A 17,689-nucleotide genomic window follows, 5' to 3' on the forward strand; every position below is an offset into this window, starting at 1 on the left:
TATTTGCCCTATAAATACTGTTGCAATAACCTCCCTCCCATCTGTCTGTTGTGAAACTTAGACCAATGGATCTGTTCATCTTAAAATCACTTGTGTTTCCTCTCTGTTTTATCGGTAAGGTTAAGTGTTTAGATGTGATTGATTAATTCCATGTATAAACTGTTATTTATTAAATGGCTATTATGTTATAACTGCATGAGCTGTCTTTTAACTTTTAATGCTTAGTCAATCTTGTTTTGTTTAGCTAAATGAAGATAATCGCTGATACAAATGTCAAATGCTGTTCATTATTGTAGTATAACCTCTATTTGCATAACTTTTAGATTGATCTAGACCTATAAGTTTTTATTAAAGAATCAAACACTTTTATGCCTTCCTACAGGGCACAGTGTTGGTGAAAATGTTCTACCGGCGGGTCCAGTGGAAGCCTATTTGGGAGAAAATATTACCCTGAAAATCCTGGTTGCGAAGAAGCAGGAAGATATCATATTCTGGTCTTTCAAAAATGAAAAGGAATTTCTAAGTGTTGCAACTCTGAACCCACCAAATCTCAAAGTGAATAACCGCTACAAAGGTAGAGTTTCTATTGACTCAGCCAACGGGTACCTGACTTTGACCTCTGTAAAACTGGAGGACCGAGGAAATTATACCGTCAACATACTGCGCGACCTTTTAGGTCTAACTGGAATGATTAAACTCAATGTTGCAGGTGAGAAATTTATTAGTTATTTACATTTTAATACTCTTTTTGCTCATGTGTTGAACTTTCTTTTCCTGCATGTTTCTGAAATAGCAAACTGAGCTCATCATCTTATGTAGTCATATTGTTGAGCTGGTCACAGCAAGGAGAGATATGAAATATATTTTTGGCTAATTTAATTGGCTATTTCGTAGGTTTTTTAACGTGCAACCTGAAACCACTTTAATGAAATTTTCATTGTATTTTTAAGTTCATGTATGAAATAGAGCACCCTCCACACTTAATGACACCCCCGTAAAGCAGTGACTTTTAACGTATGTGTTATGTTAATCTCACAATTAAACATTTAGAAAAACTATTTATTTTTTTTAGGTCATTTTCTGACTTGTGAAGATCGAAACACATCCCGAATGTCAAGTTCTCCTTTTTGTCCTATTTTGAAGAGTGGCTACAATAATAGCTTTTGTGTCATGTCATTTACAGTCCAGAGAAACAGGATTAAAAGTTCCTAGACACACAGATCCAACTAAACAGAAAAATAGAAATTGAGAACATGGTTCAGTTACAATCAAGTATTTTATGGGTGTCAATAATTGTGATTTTTGGTAAAAACTAGTTTAATTTTTTTACTTTTTCCCCCACCATGAATGTACTCCAAAGTTTTGTTTTGTTTATTGTGGAACTATGTTACTGCAATAAAAGCTACATTTATTTTAAGGCTTTATATACTTGTTCACAAGCTTGACAAAAACTGTAGAAGGGGCTGTATTTAAAAGCAATAAATGTGTTTTTGTGTTAGATTTTAATTAAGTGCTCTACACAGAGAACAATATGTTTGTTGAAGAATTTAAATTAGTTTATTTTATTTTAGAACATGCCAAATGTTTCAGGTATTAGAGGACACTGTTGTGATCATAAATAAAAATAATTCTAAATGTGACTGAAGTGATCAGAGTGAAAAAAAAAAATAGTCTTAATGATGAGTTATGCAACACTACATTTGTTCATGTGTCTGTTTTTGACAGACAGCAATGCTGTTCCTGTCCTTTAAGATGTTTATTTTCTCGTAGATGTTACACCCCCCACCCTGACGTTGCTGCCCCCCTCTAGTGAGGAGCTGCAGCAGGAGAAGTTCACTCTCACGTGTCTGGCCAACAATGGTCTCCCCTCAAATTGGCGTCTGCACTGGTATGTCAACACCAGCAGCCAAATCAAGTGGGAGGAGGAATGGAACCCTGGGATGCTGCAGGAGGACGAGCTCTACAGCTGGAGCAGCTCCATGATGATTTCTGTGGACAACTGGAGGAAGATATTCTCTGTGACCTGTAGAGCCCGTCTGGGCTTACTGGCTCCACTCACGGTCACTCTGAAGGCCCAACCTGACTCACTGGACACTAATTTTAATCTTTAGCTGCTCTTATTCTGCAAGGTTTTTTCAAGGACCATTTTCTCTTTTTTTATTCAGTAAGGTCTTTAGAATATTGATCATGCTTACTGATCTCAGTGGTTGATCAATATTTACATGTCAATGTACAACCCTTAGCTGAATTTTACTTTGAATTATTATTTTAAATCACCCAAACGTCCGATTCAAAAATCCGATTTTTAAATTGCTTCAAGGTGAATAGTATTCTTCAGGACTTCTCTACATGCACTGAATCATTGTTCATTATTTATATACTAAGCAAATGAAATCTTTTTTGCTATTTCCTGCATATTAAAGTCTAATCTAACAATAATAATAACCTATAAGTATTAATTCTATTGTCTGCCAAGTTTTGTAGCAAAAATGACAAACCTTTATATAAGTCAGACATCTTCAGATGCACTAAATTGCCAGAAAATATTTGTCTGTCTACTTTTACATGTACGTGAACATTGATGACATCCTATTTTTAATCTAAAAGGATAAATTTGTCAGCAATAGCAGCTTTAACTATTCTATAAACATTTTCCATGAGGTTTAGGAGTGTGTTCATGGTTCATGGTTCCCCTCTAACTCATCCCATAGCTGTTCAAAATGGTTGAGGTCAGAACTCTGTGCAGGCCAGTCAAGGTTTCTCCACACCAGACTTTATACACCTGCAGCCACGGAAGTGATTGTAACACGGGAACTCATTGATTTGGTGGTGTGACCCCATATTTTATTGCATATTGTACAATATGTCTTCTTCCTTCTTGTCTTTCAGACCAATGAACTGTTATATTAACTATGCTTGGGGGAAGTTAATTAATTTGGGGTAAAAACATACAATGACATAAAATTTACGTCACAATCTCATGTTGCCACATATTCTTTAAATCACTCTGAATTTTTTATATTGATACCTCTTGCTGATGACACTGATCAGTGGCAGTAAATTGAATTAGAAGAAAGGAAATTAGCATTTGTTGTATAATTTTAAAGGTTAAGCAAATCTTGGTTAACTTGACCAGAAATATGCAGCAGAACACATTCCTTGCAAACCAGAGGAGGGAAGCTATCTCAGCTGTAGGTATGTAGGGAATGTTTTCAAATTGAATTTTGCTTCTAACCCAAAATGTTCTAATTCAAACAATGACTATATATGACTAAATACAAAACCATAATAAAAACTAAATAATATGAAAATAGTCCATATTAGGGTTTAAAATATTTGGTTTTTTGCATTAAAATAGGAACATGTAAAAAATATGAAAATAGGAACATATATAGGACAATAATTAGGAACATATAAATGGACTATAACCTTTACAAGTGAACTTAATGTGACCTTCTATAAACCTTTGAATGCACATGTCCAACTGTTGTTTCAGTACTTTTTGCAGAACTTGCTGTTCTCTAACAAAGAGCTTAACAGCAATCTTTCATAATTTATGTAATGATGAATAATTTATATATATCAATCCTCTCAGGGCAGTTGAGCCCTGTCTAAATTGTGAAAGTTCAATATTTATATTAAACTTGCACAGTTATAATAAATATTATTATTTTTCTCCAGAAGTAAATCTTTCTGAACAGTAAACATTTATCACAGAACTTCAAGAAGCTAAGTTAATTTATTTGGTTCAAATATGGTATTTGGTATCGGTTTATTAAATGCTTCCCGTCATAACGTTTTATTTTATTTGACCTAACTCAAAGTCAAACTCTGAGTCAGTTTAACATCGAATAAAACTATCAAAAATCACACTGAGTATAGCCAGCTGTGAGCTGCATCATCATACCTACACATGCAACCATAGATAAATTGGAGACAACAGTGGGAAAGATTAGAGACTGTGGCTCCATGGTAAGAGCAGTTGTCTTGCAATCCGAACGTTGGGGGTTCTATTCCAGTTTCCTCCTACTACATGTCAATGTGCCCCTTGGCAACTCACTTAACCTTAATTTGCCCACCGATCTGCGTATTGGTGTGTACAGGTCCTTCTCAAAATATTAGCATATTGTGATAAAGTTCATTATTTTCCATAATGTCATGATGAAAATTTAACATTCATATATTTTAGATTCATTGCACACTAACTGAAATATTTCAGGTCTTTTATTGTCTTAATACGGATGATTTTGGCATACAGCTCATGAAAACCCAAAATTCCTATCTCACAAAATTAGCATATCATTAAAAGGGTCTCTAAATGAGCTATGAACCTAATCATCTGAATCAACGAGTTAACTCTAAACACCTGCAAAAGATTCCTGAGGCCTTTAAAACTCCCAGCCTGGTTCATCACTCAAAACCCCAATCATGGGTAAGACTGCCGACCTGACTGCTGTCCAGAAGGCCACTATTGACACCCTCAAGCAAGAGGGTAAGACACAGAAAGAAATTTCTGTATGAATAGGCTGTTCCCAGAGTGCTGTATCAAGGCACCTCAGTGGGAAGTCTGTGGGAAGGAAAGAGTGTGGCAGAAAACGCTGCACAACGAGAAGAGGTGACCAGACCCTGAGGAAGATTGTGGAGAAGGGCCGATTCCAGACCTTGGGGGACCTGCGGAAGCAGTGGACTGAGTCTGGAGTAGAAACATCCAGAGCCACCGTGCACAGGTGTGTGCAGGAAATGGGCTACAGGTGCCACATTCCCCAGACCTGGGCTACAGAGAAGCAGCACTGGACTGTTGCTCAGTGGTCCAAAGTACTTTATTCGGATGGAAGCAAATTCTGCATGTCATTCGGAAATTAAGGTGCCAGAGTCTGGAGGAAGACTGGGGAGAAGGAAATGCCAAAATGCCAGAAGTCCAGTGTCAAATACCCACAATCAGTGATGGTCCGGGGTGCCGTGTCAGCTGCTGGTGTTGGTCCACTGTGTTTTATCAAGGGCAGGGTCAATGCAGCTAGCTATCAGGAGATTTTGGAGCACTTCATGCTTCCATCTGCTGAAAAGCTTTATGGAGATGAAGATTTCATTTTTCAGCACGACCTGGCACCTGCTCACAGTGCCAAAACCACTGGTAAATGGTTTACTGACCATGGTATCACTGTGCTCAATTGGCCTGCCAACTCTCCTGACCTGAACCCCACAGAGAATCTGTGGGATATTGTGAAGAGAACGTTGAGAAACTCAAGACCCAATACTCTGGATGAGCTAAAGGCCGCTATCGAAGCATCCTGGGCCTCCATAAGACCTCAGCAGTGCCACAGGCTGATTGCCTCCATGCCACGCCGCATTGAAGCAGTAATTTCTGCCAAAGGATTCCCGACCAAGTATTGAGTGCATAACTGTACATGATTATTTGAAGGTTGACGTTTTTTGTATTAAAAACACTTTTCTTTTATTGGTTGGATGAAATATGCTAATTTTGTGAGATAGGAATTTTGGGTTTTCATGAGCTGTATGCCAAAATCATCCTTATTAAGACAACGAAAGACCTGAAATATTTCAGTTAGTGTGCAATGAATCTAAAATATATGAATGTTAAATTTTCATCATGACATTATGGAAAATAATTAACTTTATCACAATATGCTAATATTTTGAGAAGGACCTGTACATGTTTGTGCGATTGGGTGAAAGTGGCTCTAATGTAAGGTGCTTCGAATGACTGGAAAAGCGCTACATAAGTTCAGTCCATTTTTTATTATAAAGATATAAAGACTTAGGTAAACTGGGCAGTGGGGCAGAGGGAAAGGAAAAACATGATCATGACGTCAAATATTATCTTCTAAACTTGTAGGAACATTGTAAAAGCCAAATAGGATAACTCTTGTGTTCTTTCTTCTGTGTTTTTAGAAATAACTAAGGAAAGTGTAGATCCAGTGGTCTAAACTATAATCAATTAGATGCTGAACCAGGTAAGTGTGCTATTCCCAATTTGATCAGTAGGGGGAGACAACGTCCATCAGTTAAAACCATTCTATGACATGAAAGGAATTTGATGGTTTAATTAAGATTGCAAAAAAAAAAAAAACTCATTATATGAATACATGCAAGTGTCAATAATTTGTTAAATACACAAATAAATGAATAAATTTCAAAATCATCAAATGAAATTCGCTGTGTTATAACATCCTGCATAACATTTCTTTGTAGTTTTTATTTTTTGTCATTACAAATTCCGTCTTCTACAGTTAATCAATAAATAATTTTGACAGTTTTTATGCCTCAAATAGAAATCAACATCTGATTGGCAAAAAGTTTTGAAACTGTGTGTGCTTTAAACATATAATGAATACAATTTGGGCTGTCTCACAAAGTGGCAAAAACATGTAATCAGATTTTATCTTCTATGCAATCTACTGCATCTAATATCCAAATGATGAGCAGCAAATAATAAATCATAGCTCCCATTCTAGAGAATTGGTAATGTTCCCATTCTAGAGAAATGGTAATGTTATAAAAGTTATAAAGCAAAGGGGATTGCAGCCTTTAAATAATTATTTACAATCTGAGGCTACTGATTTTTAAGTGATATTAACAGTGTGTATGGCAAATGTAAAAGCCGCAATGTCCTTTAAAGTTTATTTAGTTCTTCATTTTTAAAGCTTATGTTTGCATATTGAATTCCTCATATGTAGTTATGTACTAAAAATGAGCATTAAAAAATACTTTATTTAAAATGTTCACAATTTTTTGCAAGTGTTTTTTATTTTTTATTTTTGTGCATATGTGTTTTTACTGAATCTTATTGAATTTTCATCATGTGTTTAAGAAAAGCAAGTGAAATTTTCTCTGGTCTAACAATACAATCATAAACTGCATGCTTGCCTCACCAAAAACAACCTCTGCAGCGTCCTCAGCAGATGTAAAAATGGTTAGCCAGTTGTCACCTTGACTCTGTCTTGCGTAACATCTTGGGGACATCTGTTTGTATTTATTAAACTCTGGCCACTGCTAATGAATCATGTTTTAATTCCAATAAACTCCACATTTTAAAGGTTCATATATTAGCTTGAAAGTAAAACCACCTAAATGGTATAGAATTATTGTAACTAGGAAGCTCAGAAACAGGCTTTCTCAGCTTTCATTAAAAATGTATTTTCCTGGGGTCAGTCAGATTTTTGATTTGTACAAACAGACAGCAGGAGGAAGGTAGAGTATACAATCGTTTTATGTAGGCTTTGTATCTTAAAATGGAAAGAACTGCATATAAATAAAACTTTAAAATATGAATCTTTTTTAGAAATCTTGTTTTGCTTTTTTCAAAAAACTTCTCTAAGTCTTGTTCTAAAGTTTTATAGGATGGGATATGAAGCTAATTCGATAAAATTGTGTGTAGAAATGGCAGATAAAATTTTAACCCTTGAAATCATTATGTTGGTTCAGTGAACTGTATCAATGTTGTGCAGCAGATTCCAGCTGCAGAACAAAGTTCAGTTTCTGTTCAGTCAGACTGAGGGAGGTTTTTGTACGATGGTTTTTCACTGTGTGAACACATCCTGACTGTTGATGTAATGATAACTCTGACAGTAATAAACTCCTGCATCGTCAGCCTGGACTCCACTGATGGTCAGAGTGAAGTCAAGTCCATTTCCTGCTCCACTTCCACTCAATCTGGAGGAGATTCCTGAAAATCTGTCTGATGTTCCGTAGATCAGAGCTTTAGGAGCTTCTCCAGATTTCTGATGGTACCAGGCCAGGTAGTATTGAGAACCAGAGTACTGAGCCACTTGTGGACTGACCTTACAGTCAATAGAGACCGTCTGACCGAGCTGCACTGATTTGACTGCTGACTGAGCAACAAGAACATTTTGTCCATCAGACCCTGAGGAGAGAGAAGAAACACTGGACATGAGATGATGAGCTGAAACTCAGCTACACTCCAAATGATTTTCACATGACAGAAAAATGATTTTTCTCACCCTGAGTGAAGCAGAGGAGAGTCCAGATGAGGACGCAGATCAAAGTCATGTTTTTGATGAGGAGGATTTCTGTGTCTTCTGTTGTGATGAAGGACAGCTGTCAGTCATCCAGTGTTCAACTCTCAGGACTATAAACTCTCTCAGAGCACTGGAGCATGGAGCTGCTGATGCAAAGTGACTCTATGGAAATGTTCTGACTCCAGCAGGAACTGGGATCTCTGTGATGATGATGAGGGTTATTTATTAATCAATCAGTTTATGTGGATTTTTTGATATTTGTTCTTCCTTTGTTTTATGGATTTTTTGCTTATGAACAATGTATATGTCATTGGCGGACTTTGGGAAAAGAAATGTTACCTTTAGGTTTGTATCAATGATTGGTAAAAAAAAAATTTCAATAATTCATGTAAAATAGATTTACTTTATTTATTTTCCATACATACTAAAAATTATATTGGAAGATTTTGTGGTCTAATTCATATCCAGTTGGGCATAAATCTACTAACCTGAATATTAAATACCTCAATACATATTTATTGTATGTGATACATTCTAATGAACAATCTGTACTTAAATTAATATTAACCTGATACCAAAAACACCAATAATAGATTTTTATTCTAATTATAAATGAATTCAGGCAGTAAGGGGTTAATAAATGATGTATTTTAATCATTGAGTAAAATTTATTGGACAAAAAAATCTGTATGAAGTTAACATTTTTAATTTGTTAAAAGTGATATTTACCAGACTGAAACCTTTACCTCAGTTCTGAAACCTATATGTCACCAAAGTTCATTAATGATGCTGACCTTTCTCCTCCCTCAGTAGGTCCAGTCCTCCCAACCCTGATGCTGCTTTCCCTCTCCTTTGAGGAGGAGCAAGATGGGAAGGTCCTGCTCCTGTGTCTGGTCATGAATCTGATGATATGGTTAAATAATTTTTAATAAATCTATTATGTGTTGATAAGAAAAATGTATCCTCCATGTTTATTTCCTTTTGTTCATGTGTTACCCTGAAAAACAGTCCCCAAAAATCTATGTTTCCATTTGAGCTGCCTTGTAGAGTGGTCTGTTTTTATGGAGACAATGTTTATAAAGATTTAAATAAAATTAGTTAATATTGATAAGAGATAAAATACAATTATAAAACATTGAACAGTTGTGTTTTGCAGACTTAAACTGTTCATGTAGAGGTTGTTGTGTTCAGAGTCAGAGAGCCGTGTCTCTCTACAGTCAGAGGTTTTTGTACGACGACTCAATCAGTTTGTATCACTGTGGTACACGTTCGGTGGAGGAACCAGACTGGATGTTGGAAGTAAGTTGAATATTTCACATCATCTATTATTACATGAGCATTACGTTCTTATAAGTTTGATCTATAATCCTAATGTTAATCGATCTCTCTATAATTTAGGTTTTTCTTTCATTGCTTTAGTCAACAATAAAACTCCAGTTCTTTCTAGAAATGTAAATCGCCAGTCAAAGGAATTTAGAATTTAAAGTCTGCTTAAAATGAGGAAAAAATACATTAGGACTCGTTTAATTTTGTTGGCCAGAATCAGTTTGTCATGTTCAGAGTCAAAGAGATAGCATATACCTTAACAGGATAAGGAGAATGATTTTTAAACTTCATATTTCATCAATTTCTACTTTTCTTTAATTATTGTGATCTCAACACATATTTTCCTACTAATTTAGTTAATCGTAAAATGACTAAATTATTTTGAACCTTTCTCTAAAAACTGCTGTTTGCGTTTTTATATTTTGGACAATGTGGCTAAAAATACACCAGTTAATCAATGATGGTCTAAAATAACGCAGAAGGTTTGGTTTTGCTACAGTTGAATATTTCTGCGAGATTATAACTTTAACAGTTAATTTGATGAACTGTTGTTTCTTTGTTGTCTTTTCATTGCAAACGTGTCAAATAAGTTAAAGATGGTCGGTATAGTTCAGTTTTAGAGAAATGTAGTATTTCAGTTCAATTATAATGTATTTTTGGTCAGTTATACGTACATCTCAGATCATATTTTACTTAATAATTCAGTTTGACATGTTTTAGGTTATATGTGGACTATGTGTGCTGATATGCATGAGAGGTTCCTTAAAGGGAAGTGAAACAGTGTGTGAGGGAGTGACTGGTGGAGCAGATGAAGATGTTTAACTGAAAAAGTCATTTCTCACACAGTAAAGATGTTCCTGTATCTACTTTCTGATTAGCAGCTGTGTGGTTCCTGTTCTCTAACCTGATTGGTGTCTCCTAGGTGATACTCGTCCCACCCTGACAGTGCTGCCCCCCTCCAGTGAAGAGCTGCAGCAGGGGAAGGCCACCCTCATGTGTCTGGCCAACAAGGGCTTCCCTTCAGACTGGAGTTTGTCCTGGAAGGTGGACGGCAGCAGCAGCAGCAGCAGCAGCAGCAGCAGCTGGGAGCAGAGCAGGAGCCCCGGGTTGCTGCAGAAGGACGGCCTCTACAGCTGGAGCAGCACCCTGAGGCTCCCTGCAGACCAGTGGAGGAAGGTGGGCTCTGTGACCTGTGAGGCCACCCAGGGCTCCCAGACTGCAGTCACAGAGTCCCTGAGGAGAGACCAGTGTTCCCAGTCCTGAACTGACTCTCTGAGACGCTGATATTGTCTTTAATCTGTGACTGCTCTCACTCTTTCTCTCCTGATTATTCTCTATTTTCATTGAGTCATGTTTGCTTTGTCATGTTGGTTATTATTCAAATAATAAATATTTACTCATCAATTTCTGGTTTCCACCTACTTTCTTACTGAGCTTAAAAGTTAGTTTCCATTCACTGGTTTTTTGTTTTTCATGCCATAAATCCCCCTTGGATGATCCATCTAGAGGCTAAGATTTACTTGGTTTTGCTTAATGTAACATTTTCGAGTTTTTACCTGGATTAATTTTCCTGTTTGTAAAATGATTATAAAATTTAAAAGCATAACAAGATTACAATATATTGTAATCTTGTTATATTATTATATCATTTAAAAAAAAAAGTAATTAGCTTTAAGAATCTTCTTGGTATGTCAGTGGTTCTGAAATACCTGAATAAATAAATCTCTGATTTAATTAGAACATTTAAAACAAGCAAACAAAAACTACGGGTATAAAAACAAAAAGTACATTAAAACCAGCTCTTAATGACACTCTTAAAAACACTTGTTCACTGGAACAAATTCAAACGATCACATAATTATTGTTTTACGTCTTTGTGTTCTTGGTCTTGGTCTCTCCTAACACATAAATCTCTAACTGAGTTAATAAGAACAGCTAAAACAAATTAACAAGAATTGTGGGTAAAAAGAAACAAAAACAAAAAGTACATTAAAACCAGTTGTCAATAACTAATGAAGAGTTGAACATTTGAAGAAAAGTTTAGTGTTTAGTTTAAGAACAGCTGTTGAGTCAGATCAGTTCCTCTCCAGCTGAGGAGGTTTTTGTACGACGTTCTATCACTGTGTGAACGGGTAGCTGTTACCCTGCTGACAGTAATAAACTCCTGAATCTTCAGCCTGAACTCCACTGATGGTCAGAGTGAAGTCAGCACCATATCCACTTCCACTGAAACGAGCTGGAATTCCAGACTGACGGTTTGAAGCTGAATAAATCAGGAGTTTAGGAGCTTCTGCAGGTTTCTGAAGGTACCAGTGGAGGCTGCTATAAACATTAGAATTGGTTTCACATCTGATGGAGACAGTCTGACCTGGAACAACAGACTGAGATCCAGGAGTCTGAGTCAGGATGATGTCTCCTGATGAACCTAGAAAACATGAAAAATAGCAATTATGACAAATTATGTTTGATTACAAATGACTGATTTTCTATGTACAGATGAAAGAAAGCATTAAAATATTGTTTCAGTATTTCTCCTTGATGACAGAATAATAATTGTCATGAAGCTGATTTCTTCCTAAAACCAAGTTTTGAGCAGAGAGTCTCACCCTGAACCAGGAGCTCCAGGATGGTCAGCAGTAGAGTCAGTAACATCTTCATTGTTCTGCTGGTGTGTCAGTGGCTCTGAAAGACCTGGACAGACACTGATCAACTCTGACCTCTTAACAGCTGGGAGCAGAGAGGAAGGACTCATATGCAAACACACAGAGTCAGTCACATGGAGCTCAACTAGCAGCATGTTTCCTCCTGAAATAAATCAATCTAATAAGAAAACTCAAAGAGGAACTTTTCAAAGGCTCTTGATGATCTTTTGTCAATTAAACTTAAATGGATTCGGTAACTTTAGAACTTTTACATCTTTGTGAACTTTTTGATTTGATGAATCAGAGCAAAATAATCTTCTGACTGGAATATCTCGTCTTAACCAATCAATTTAGTTCCCAAGGGTTTATTCTGTCTCTACCTAAAAGGAAACTATTGCAATTTAACAAAAATCTAGTCCAATTCAGCTTAGTTGACTAAGCAGTTTACATTACCACATGGACAAAATAGCTGGATAGAATATATAATACATTAAAATGACAAATGCCATTACAGAGACACAGAAACATAGAATATTAATTTCCAAACTACTTTAAAACACACATAACCAGTCATCTAGTAAAACTAACCTAAACTCCACAGACTAAAGTCAACATCTCACATGGTGTCAAAGAGATGAGTTTTAAGAAGTGATTTAAAAACAGACCAAAAATCCTGCAGAACAGGTTTGTTCCAGCTGATAACCCTCACTAATGTCAGGTCCTTTCTGTCATGTGAAAATTCAGAGAAAATAATTCATCAGTTTATTTCATGTAGACAGAACAACTGTTCTAGTGTCTGTTTCATAGTTTTATAACAAAACTAATTACAATTTTGGTTTATTTTATATGTCCATGAGTATTGGTCCGGTTCTAAAAGAATCCAAGAGTAGACATAAAAAAAATGGATTATAATTATGTTACTATAGGTAGGAAAATTCAGTAGATTCAGGAATTCATTATATTAATATTAAGACAAAGTTAAACAAACTCCTGGAAGTCAGGAGATTATTAATTAATTTATTTTTCCATACAGATGCTTATTAGAATAAATCCTCTTAGATGTTTAACAATGAATAAAATAAGTTTGGGTGTTAATGATGACTGTTTTGTTTGACTTTAGGACATTTTTTATGAAAAGATGGAAAACATTTTGTAACCTTTCTAAATTCAGAGTTTCATCAGCCTTCTTCCAGCTTGAGAAGATAAAACACTTTTCTGTTATCAGTGTTCATGTTCTCATAAGGCTTGATGATATTTAATATCCATCTCTACCACATGATTACCACAACATTAAAGAAACTTCTAGACCTGAGGTTCAAGAATGGAATATCAGTTGGATTATAACTGATTATTATATTTGAACATTTGTTTAAATGCAAATGTTAATTGGATTTAAAGAATTATATAAGTTCTTAATTGACTTAAATTAGCTTTACTGCTGGTTCTGATTGTTTTGGAATTGTTTTTTCCAGCTTCATTAATTTTCTTAAACTCTAAAAGAAATTACTTTTTTGTTAGAGTTTTAGTTTTAATAAGCATTGATGAAATGAAATGCTGTGTGTGTCTACTGTGTTTGTTCAGTGAACTGTATCAATGTCTGCAGCAGATTCCAGCTGCAGAACAAAGTTCAGTTTCTGTTCAGTCAGACTGAGGGAGGTTTTTGTACGATGGTTTTTCACTGTGTGAACACATACTGACTGTTGATGTAATGATAACTCTGACAGTAATAAACTCCAGCATCTTCAGCCTGGACTCCACTGATGGTCAGAGTGAAGTCTAATCCATTCCCTGCTCCACTTCCACTGAACCTGGAGGAGATTCCTGAAAATCTAGATGATGTTTGGTAGATCAGAGCTTTAGGAGCTTCTCCAGGTGTCTGGTGATACCAGGAAAGGCAGGGGGTACCACAAGCTACTTTTGTACTGGCCTTACAGTCAATAGCAACAGTCTGGCCGAGCTGCACTGATTTGGCTGCTGACTGAGTCACAACAACATTTTGTCCATCAGACCCTGAGGAGAGAGAAGAAACACTGGACATGAGATGATGAGCTGAAACTCAGCTACACTCCAAATGATTTTCACATGACAGAAAAATGATTTTTCTCACCCTGAGTGAAGCAGAGGAGAGTCCAGATGAGGACGCAGATCAAAGTCATGTTTTTGATGAGGAGGATTTCTGTGTCTTCTGTTGTGATGAAGGACAGCTGTCAGTCATCCAGTGTTCAACTCTCAGGACTATAAACTCTCCCAGATCACTGGAGCATGGAGCTGCTGATGCAAAGTGACTCTATGGAAATGTTCTGACTCCAGCAGGAACTGGGATCTCTGTGATGATGATGAGGGTTATTTATTAATCAATCAGTTTATGTAGGAATTGGTTGGAAATATTTAAAATGTGTTTTTGATACTTGTTTTTTGTTGATATTAATTGTTATTTTTCTGAAAGCTCTTTGCAAGCTTGGATTGGGATCATGTATATATTTTATTTTGCCTTTTTTGGACATCAGAAAAAGAGAAACATATATGTATATTTTTCTAAATGCTCAATTATGGTTTGGAGAGTAGTGTAACGCAGTATTACTGATTGTCAGAAACATTTGAGTGACAATTAAATTTATATTGCATTGGTGGACATAAAGGTACAAAAATGTTAAGCATAAGTTTTTTAATATGATTAGCATAAAAATCTGCATCAGTTTAATTTGTAGTCTAACAATTTTGGATTAAAACATTCATTAATACTGATAAAATATTTTTTATTTAATATATTTAAATTGCTGTGAAATTGCTTCAAACAATTTCTGGTCCTCATGCGTCCAAGGTGACTTATATATCCCACTAATAAAACCTGATTTATATTCCACAAATACAGACGCTGTAAAAGTATTCACACCCCTTGAACGTTTCCACATATTGTCACATTACAACCACAAACATAAATATATTTTATTGGAATATTATGTGAAAACCAACATAAAGTGTTAATGATTGTATTGAAAGATCTTTGCGGTCGTCCTATGATCTGAGTCATGCCCAGTTTGGTTCGGAGTAACTTGACTAGTCTGCACAGAGTCCTGACCTCAACCTTCTTGAACAAATTAATTTATAGATTCATTTTAAAGAAATGTAGTATTTTAGTTCAGTTATAATGTATTTATTGCTACTTCAGATTTTACTTAATAATTTAGTTTGACATGTTTTAGGTTATATGAGGACTCTGAGTGCTGATATGCATGAGAGGTTCCTTAAAGGGAAGTGAAACAGTGTGTGAGGGAGTGACTGGTGGAGCAGATGAAGATGTTTAACTGAAAAAGTCATTTCTCACACAGTAAAGATGTTCCTGTATCTACTTTCTGATTAGCAGCTGTGTGGTTCCTGTTCTCTAACCTGATTGGTGTCTCCTAGGTGATACCCGTCCCACCCTGACAATGCTGCCCCCCTCCAGTGAAGAGCTGCAGCAGGGGAAGGCCACCCTCATGTGTCTGGCCAACAAGGGCTTCCCCTCAGACTGGAGTTTGTCCTGGAAGGTGGACGGCAGCAGCAGCAGCAGCAGCAGCTGGGAGCAGAGCAGGAGCCCCGGGGTGCTGCAGAAGGACGGCCTCTACAGCTGGAGCAGCACCCTGAGGCTCCCTGCAGACCAGTGGAGGAAGGTGGGCTCTGTGACCTGTGAGGCCACCCAGGGCTCCCAGACTGCAGTCACAGAGTCCCTGAGGAAAGACCAGTGTTCCCAGTCCTGACCTGACTCTCTGAGACTGATATTGTCTTTAATCTGTGACTGCTCTCACTCTTTCTCTCCTGATTATTCTCTATTTTCATTGAGTCATGTTTGCTTTGTCATGTTGGTCATTATTCAAATAATAAATATTTACTCATCAATTTCTGGTTTCCACCTACTTTCTTACTGAGCTTAAAAGTTAGTTTTCACTCACTGGTTTTTTGTTTTTCATGCCATAAATCCCACTTTTATGATCCATCTAGAGGCTAAGATTTACTCATCAACTTCTGGTGTCCACCTACTTTCTCATAATCATACTTTTATTGTCCATCCCGAGGCTACGATTTCCTTGTTTTTGCATCATGTAAAATGTTATGCAGTTTATAAACATTTACTGAAAGAGGTTTTCTTTTCATGAAACACAGAAAACATCTGTTTGTAATTTATGAAATTCAAAACATGACATTTAAAATTGATGAGAAATTACTATCAACAGAAGTCAGTCAATTTAAAATAGATTATCATGGCTAATTTATATTATTATATCATTTTAAAAAAGTAATGAGGTTTAAGAATCTTCTTGATATGTCAGTGGTCCTGAAATACCCGAACACATAAATCTCTAACTGATTTACTTAGAACATTTAAAACAAGCAAACAAACTATGGGTATAAAAACAAAAAGTACATAAGAACCAGTTTTTCATAACTAATGAAGAGTTGAACATTTGAAGAAAAGTTTAGTGTTTAGTTTAAGAACAGCTGTTGAGTCAGATCAGTTCCTCTCCAGCTGAGGAGGTTTTTGTACGACGTTCTATCACTGTGTGAACGGGTAGCTGCTACCCTGCTGACAGTAATAAACTCCTGAGTCTTCAGCCTGAACTCCACTGATGGTCAGAGTGAAGTCAGCACCATATCCACTTCCACTGAAACGAGCTGGAATTCCAGACTGACGGTTTGAAGCTGAATAAATCAGGAGTTTAGGAGCTCCTGCAGGTTTCTGAAGGTACCAGTGGAGGTAGCTATTAACATTAGAATTGGTTTCACATCTGATGGAGACAGTCTGACCTGGAACAACAGACTGTGATCCAGGAGTCTGAGTTAGGATGATGTCTCCTGATGAACCTGGAAAACATGAAAATAGCAATTATGACAAATTATGTTTGGAGTGTAGCTGAAACTCAGCTACACTCCAAATGATTTTCACATGACAGAAAAATGATTTTTCTCACCCTGAGTGAAGCAGAGGAGAGTCCAGATGAGGACGTAGATCAAAGTCATGTTTTTGATGAGGAGGATTTCTGTGTCTTCTGTTGTGATGAAGGACAGCTGTCAGTCATCCAGTGTTCAACTCTCAGGACTATAAACTCTCCCAGATCACTGGAGCATGGAGCTGCTGATGCAAAGTGGCTCTATGGAAATGTTCTGACTCCAGCAGGAACTGGGATCTCTGTGATGATGATGAGGGTTATTTATTAATCAATCAGTTTATGTAGGAATTGGTTGGAAATATTTAAAATGTGTTTTTGATACTTGTTTTTTGTTGATATTAATTGTTATTCTTCTGAAAGTTCTTTGCAAGCTTGGATTGGGATCATGTATATATTTTATTTTGCCTTTTTTGGACATCAGAAAAAGAGAAACATATATGTATATTTTTCTAAATGCTCAATTATGGTTTGGAGAGTAGTGTAACGCAGTATTACTGATTGTCAGAAACATTTGAGTGACAATTAAATTTATATTGCATTGGTGGACATAAAGGTACAAAAATGTTAAGCATAAGTTTTTAAATATGATTAGCATAAAAATGTGCAATAGTTTAATTTGTAGTCTAACAATGTTGGATTAAAACATTCATTAATACTGCTAAAATATTTTTTATTTAATATATTTAAATTGCTGTGAAATTGCTTCAAACAATTTCTGGTCCTCATGCGTCCAAGGTGACTTATATATCCCACTAATAAAACCTGATTTATATTCCACACATACAGACGCTGTAAAAGT

The 17,689-nt window shown here is 36.2% G+C and overlaps 1 protein-coding gene and 6 gene segments (V, D, J or C); 3 read left to right on the forward strand and 4 right to left on the reverse strand.

Annotated features, from left to right (window-relative positions):
* Positions 1-2,442, forward strand: LOC124878927 (immunoglobulin lambda-1 light chain-like). Its single transcript, XM_047383118.1, has 3 exons — positions 1-114; positions 383-709; positions 1,771-2,442. The coding sequence occupies exons 1-3, from the start codon at positions 66-68 to the stop codon at positions 2,109-2,111; spliced, it is 717 nt and encodes a 238-aa protein (XP_047239074.1). The 5' UTR covers positions 1-65; the 3' UTR covers positions 2,112-2,442.
* Positions 2,443-6,896: 4,454 nt separating this feature from the next.
* LOC124878928 lies at positions 6,897-8,093 on the reverse strand. The segment is given in 2 exon segments: positions 6,897-7,882; positions 7,980-8,093. Coding segments are annotated over 2 exon segments (393 nt in total).
* Positions 8,094-8,761: 668 nt separating this feature from the next.
* On the forward strand, positions 8,762-10,586 carry LOC124878724. The segment is given in 3 exon segments: positions 8,762-8,872; positions 9,173-9,296; positions 10,246-10,586. Coding segments are annotated over 3 exon segments (576 nt in total).
* A 451-nt stretch (positions 10,587-11,037) lies between these two features.
* On the reverse strand, positions 11,038-12,059 carry LOC124879460. The segment is given in 2 exon segments: positions 11,038-11,748; positions 11,930-12,059. Coding segments are annotated over 2 exon segments (360 nt in total).
* Positions 12,060-13,625: 1,566 nt separating this feature from the next.
* Positions 13,626-14,405, reverse strand: LOC124879459. The segment is given in 2 exon segments: positions 13,626-13,975; positions 14,073-14,405. Coding segments are annotated over 2 exon segments (384 nt in total).
* Positions 14,406-15,343: 938 nt separating this feature from the next.
* LOC124879467 lies at positions 15,344-15,841 on the forward strand. The segment is given in 1 exon segment: positions 15,344-15,841. A coding segment is annotated over 1 exon segment (309 nt).
* Positions 15,842-16,283: 442 nt separating this feature from the next.
* Positions 16,284-17,157, reverse strand: LOC124879465. The segment is given in 2 exon segments: positions 16,284-16,804; positions 16,912-17,157. Coding segments are annotated over 2 exon segments (357 nt in total).
* Positions 17,158-17,689: the final 532 nt, after the last annotated feature.

Source organism: Girardinichthys multiradiatus, chromosome 13, assembly GCF_021462225.1.
Source record: "Girardinichthys multiradiatus isolate DD_20200921_A chromosome 13, DD_fGirMul_XY1, whole genome shotgun sequence".
Lineage (NCBI taxonomy): Eukaryota > Metazoa > Chordata > Actinopteri > Cyprinodontiformes > Goodeidae > Girardinichthys > Girardinichthys multiradiatus.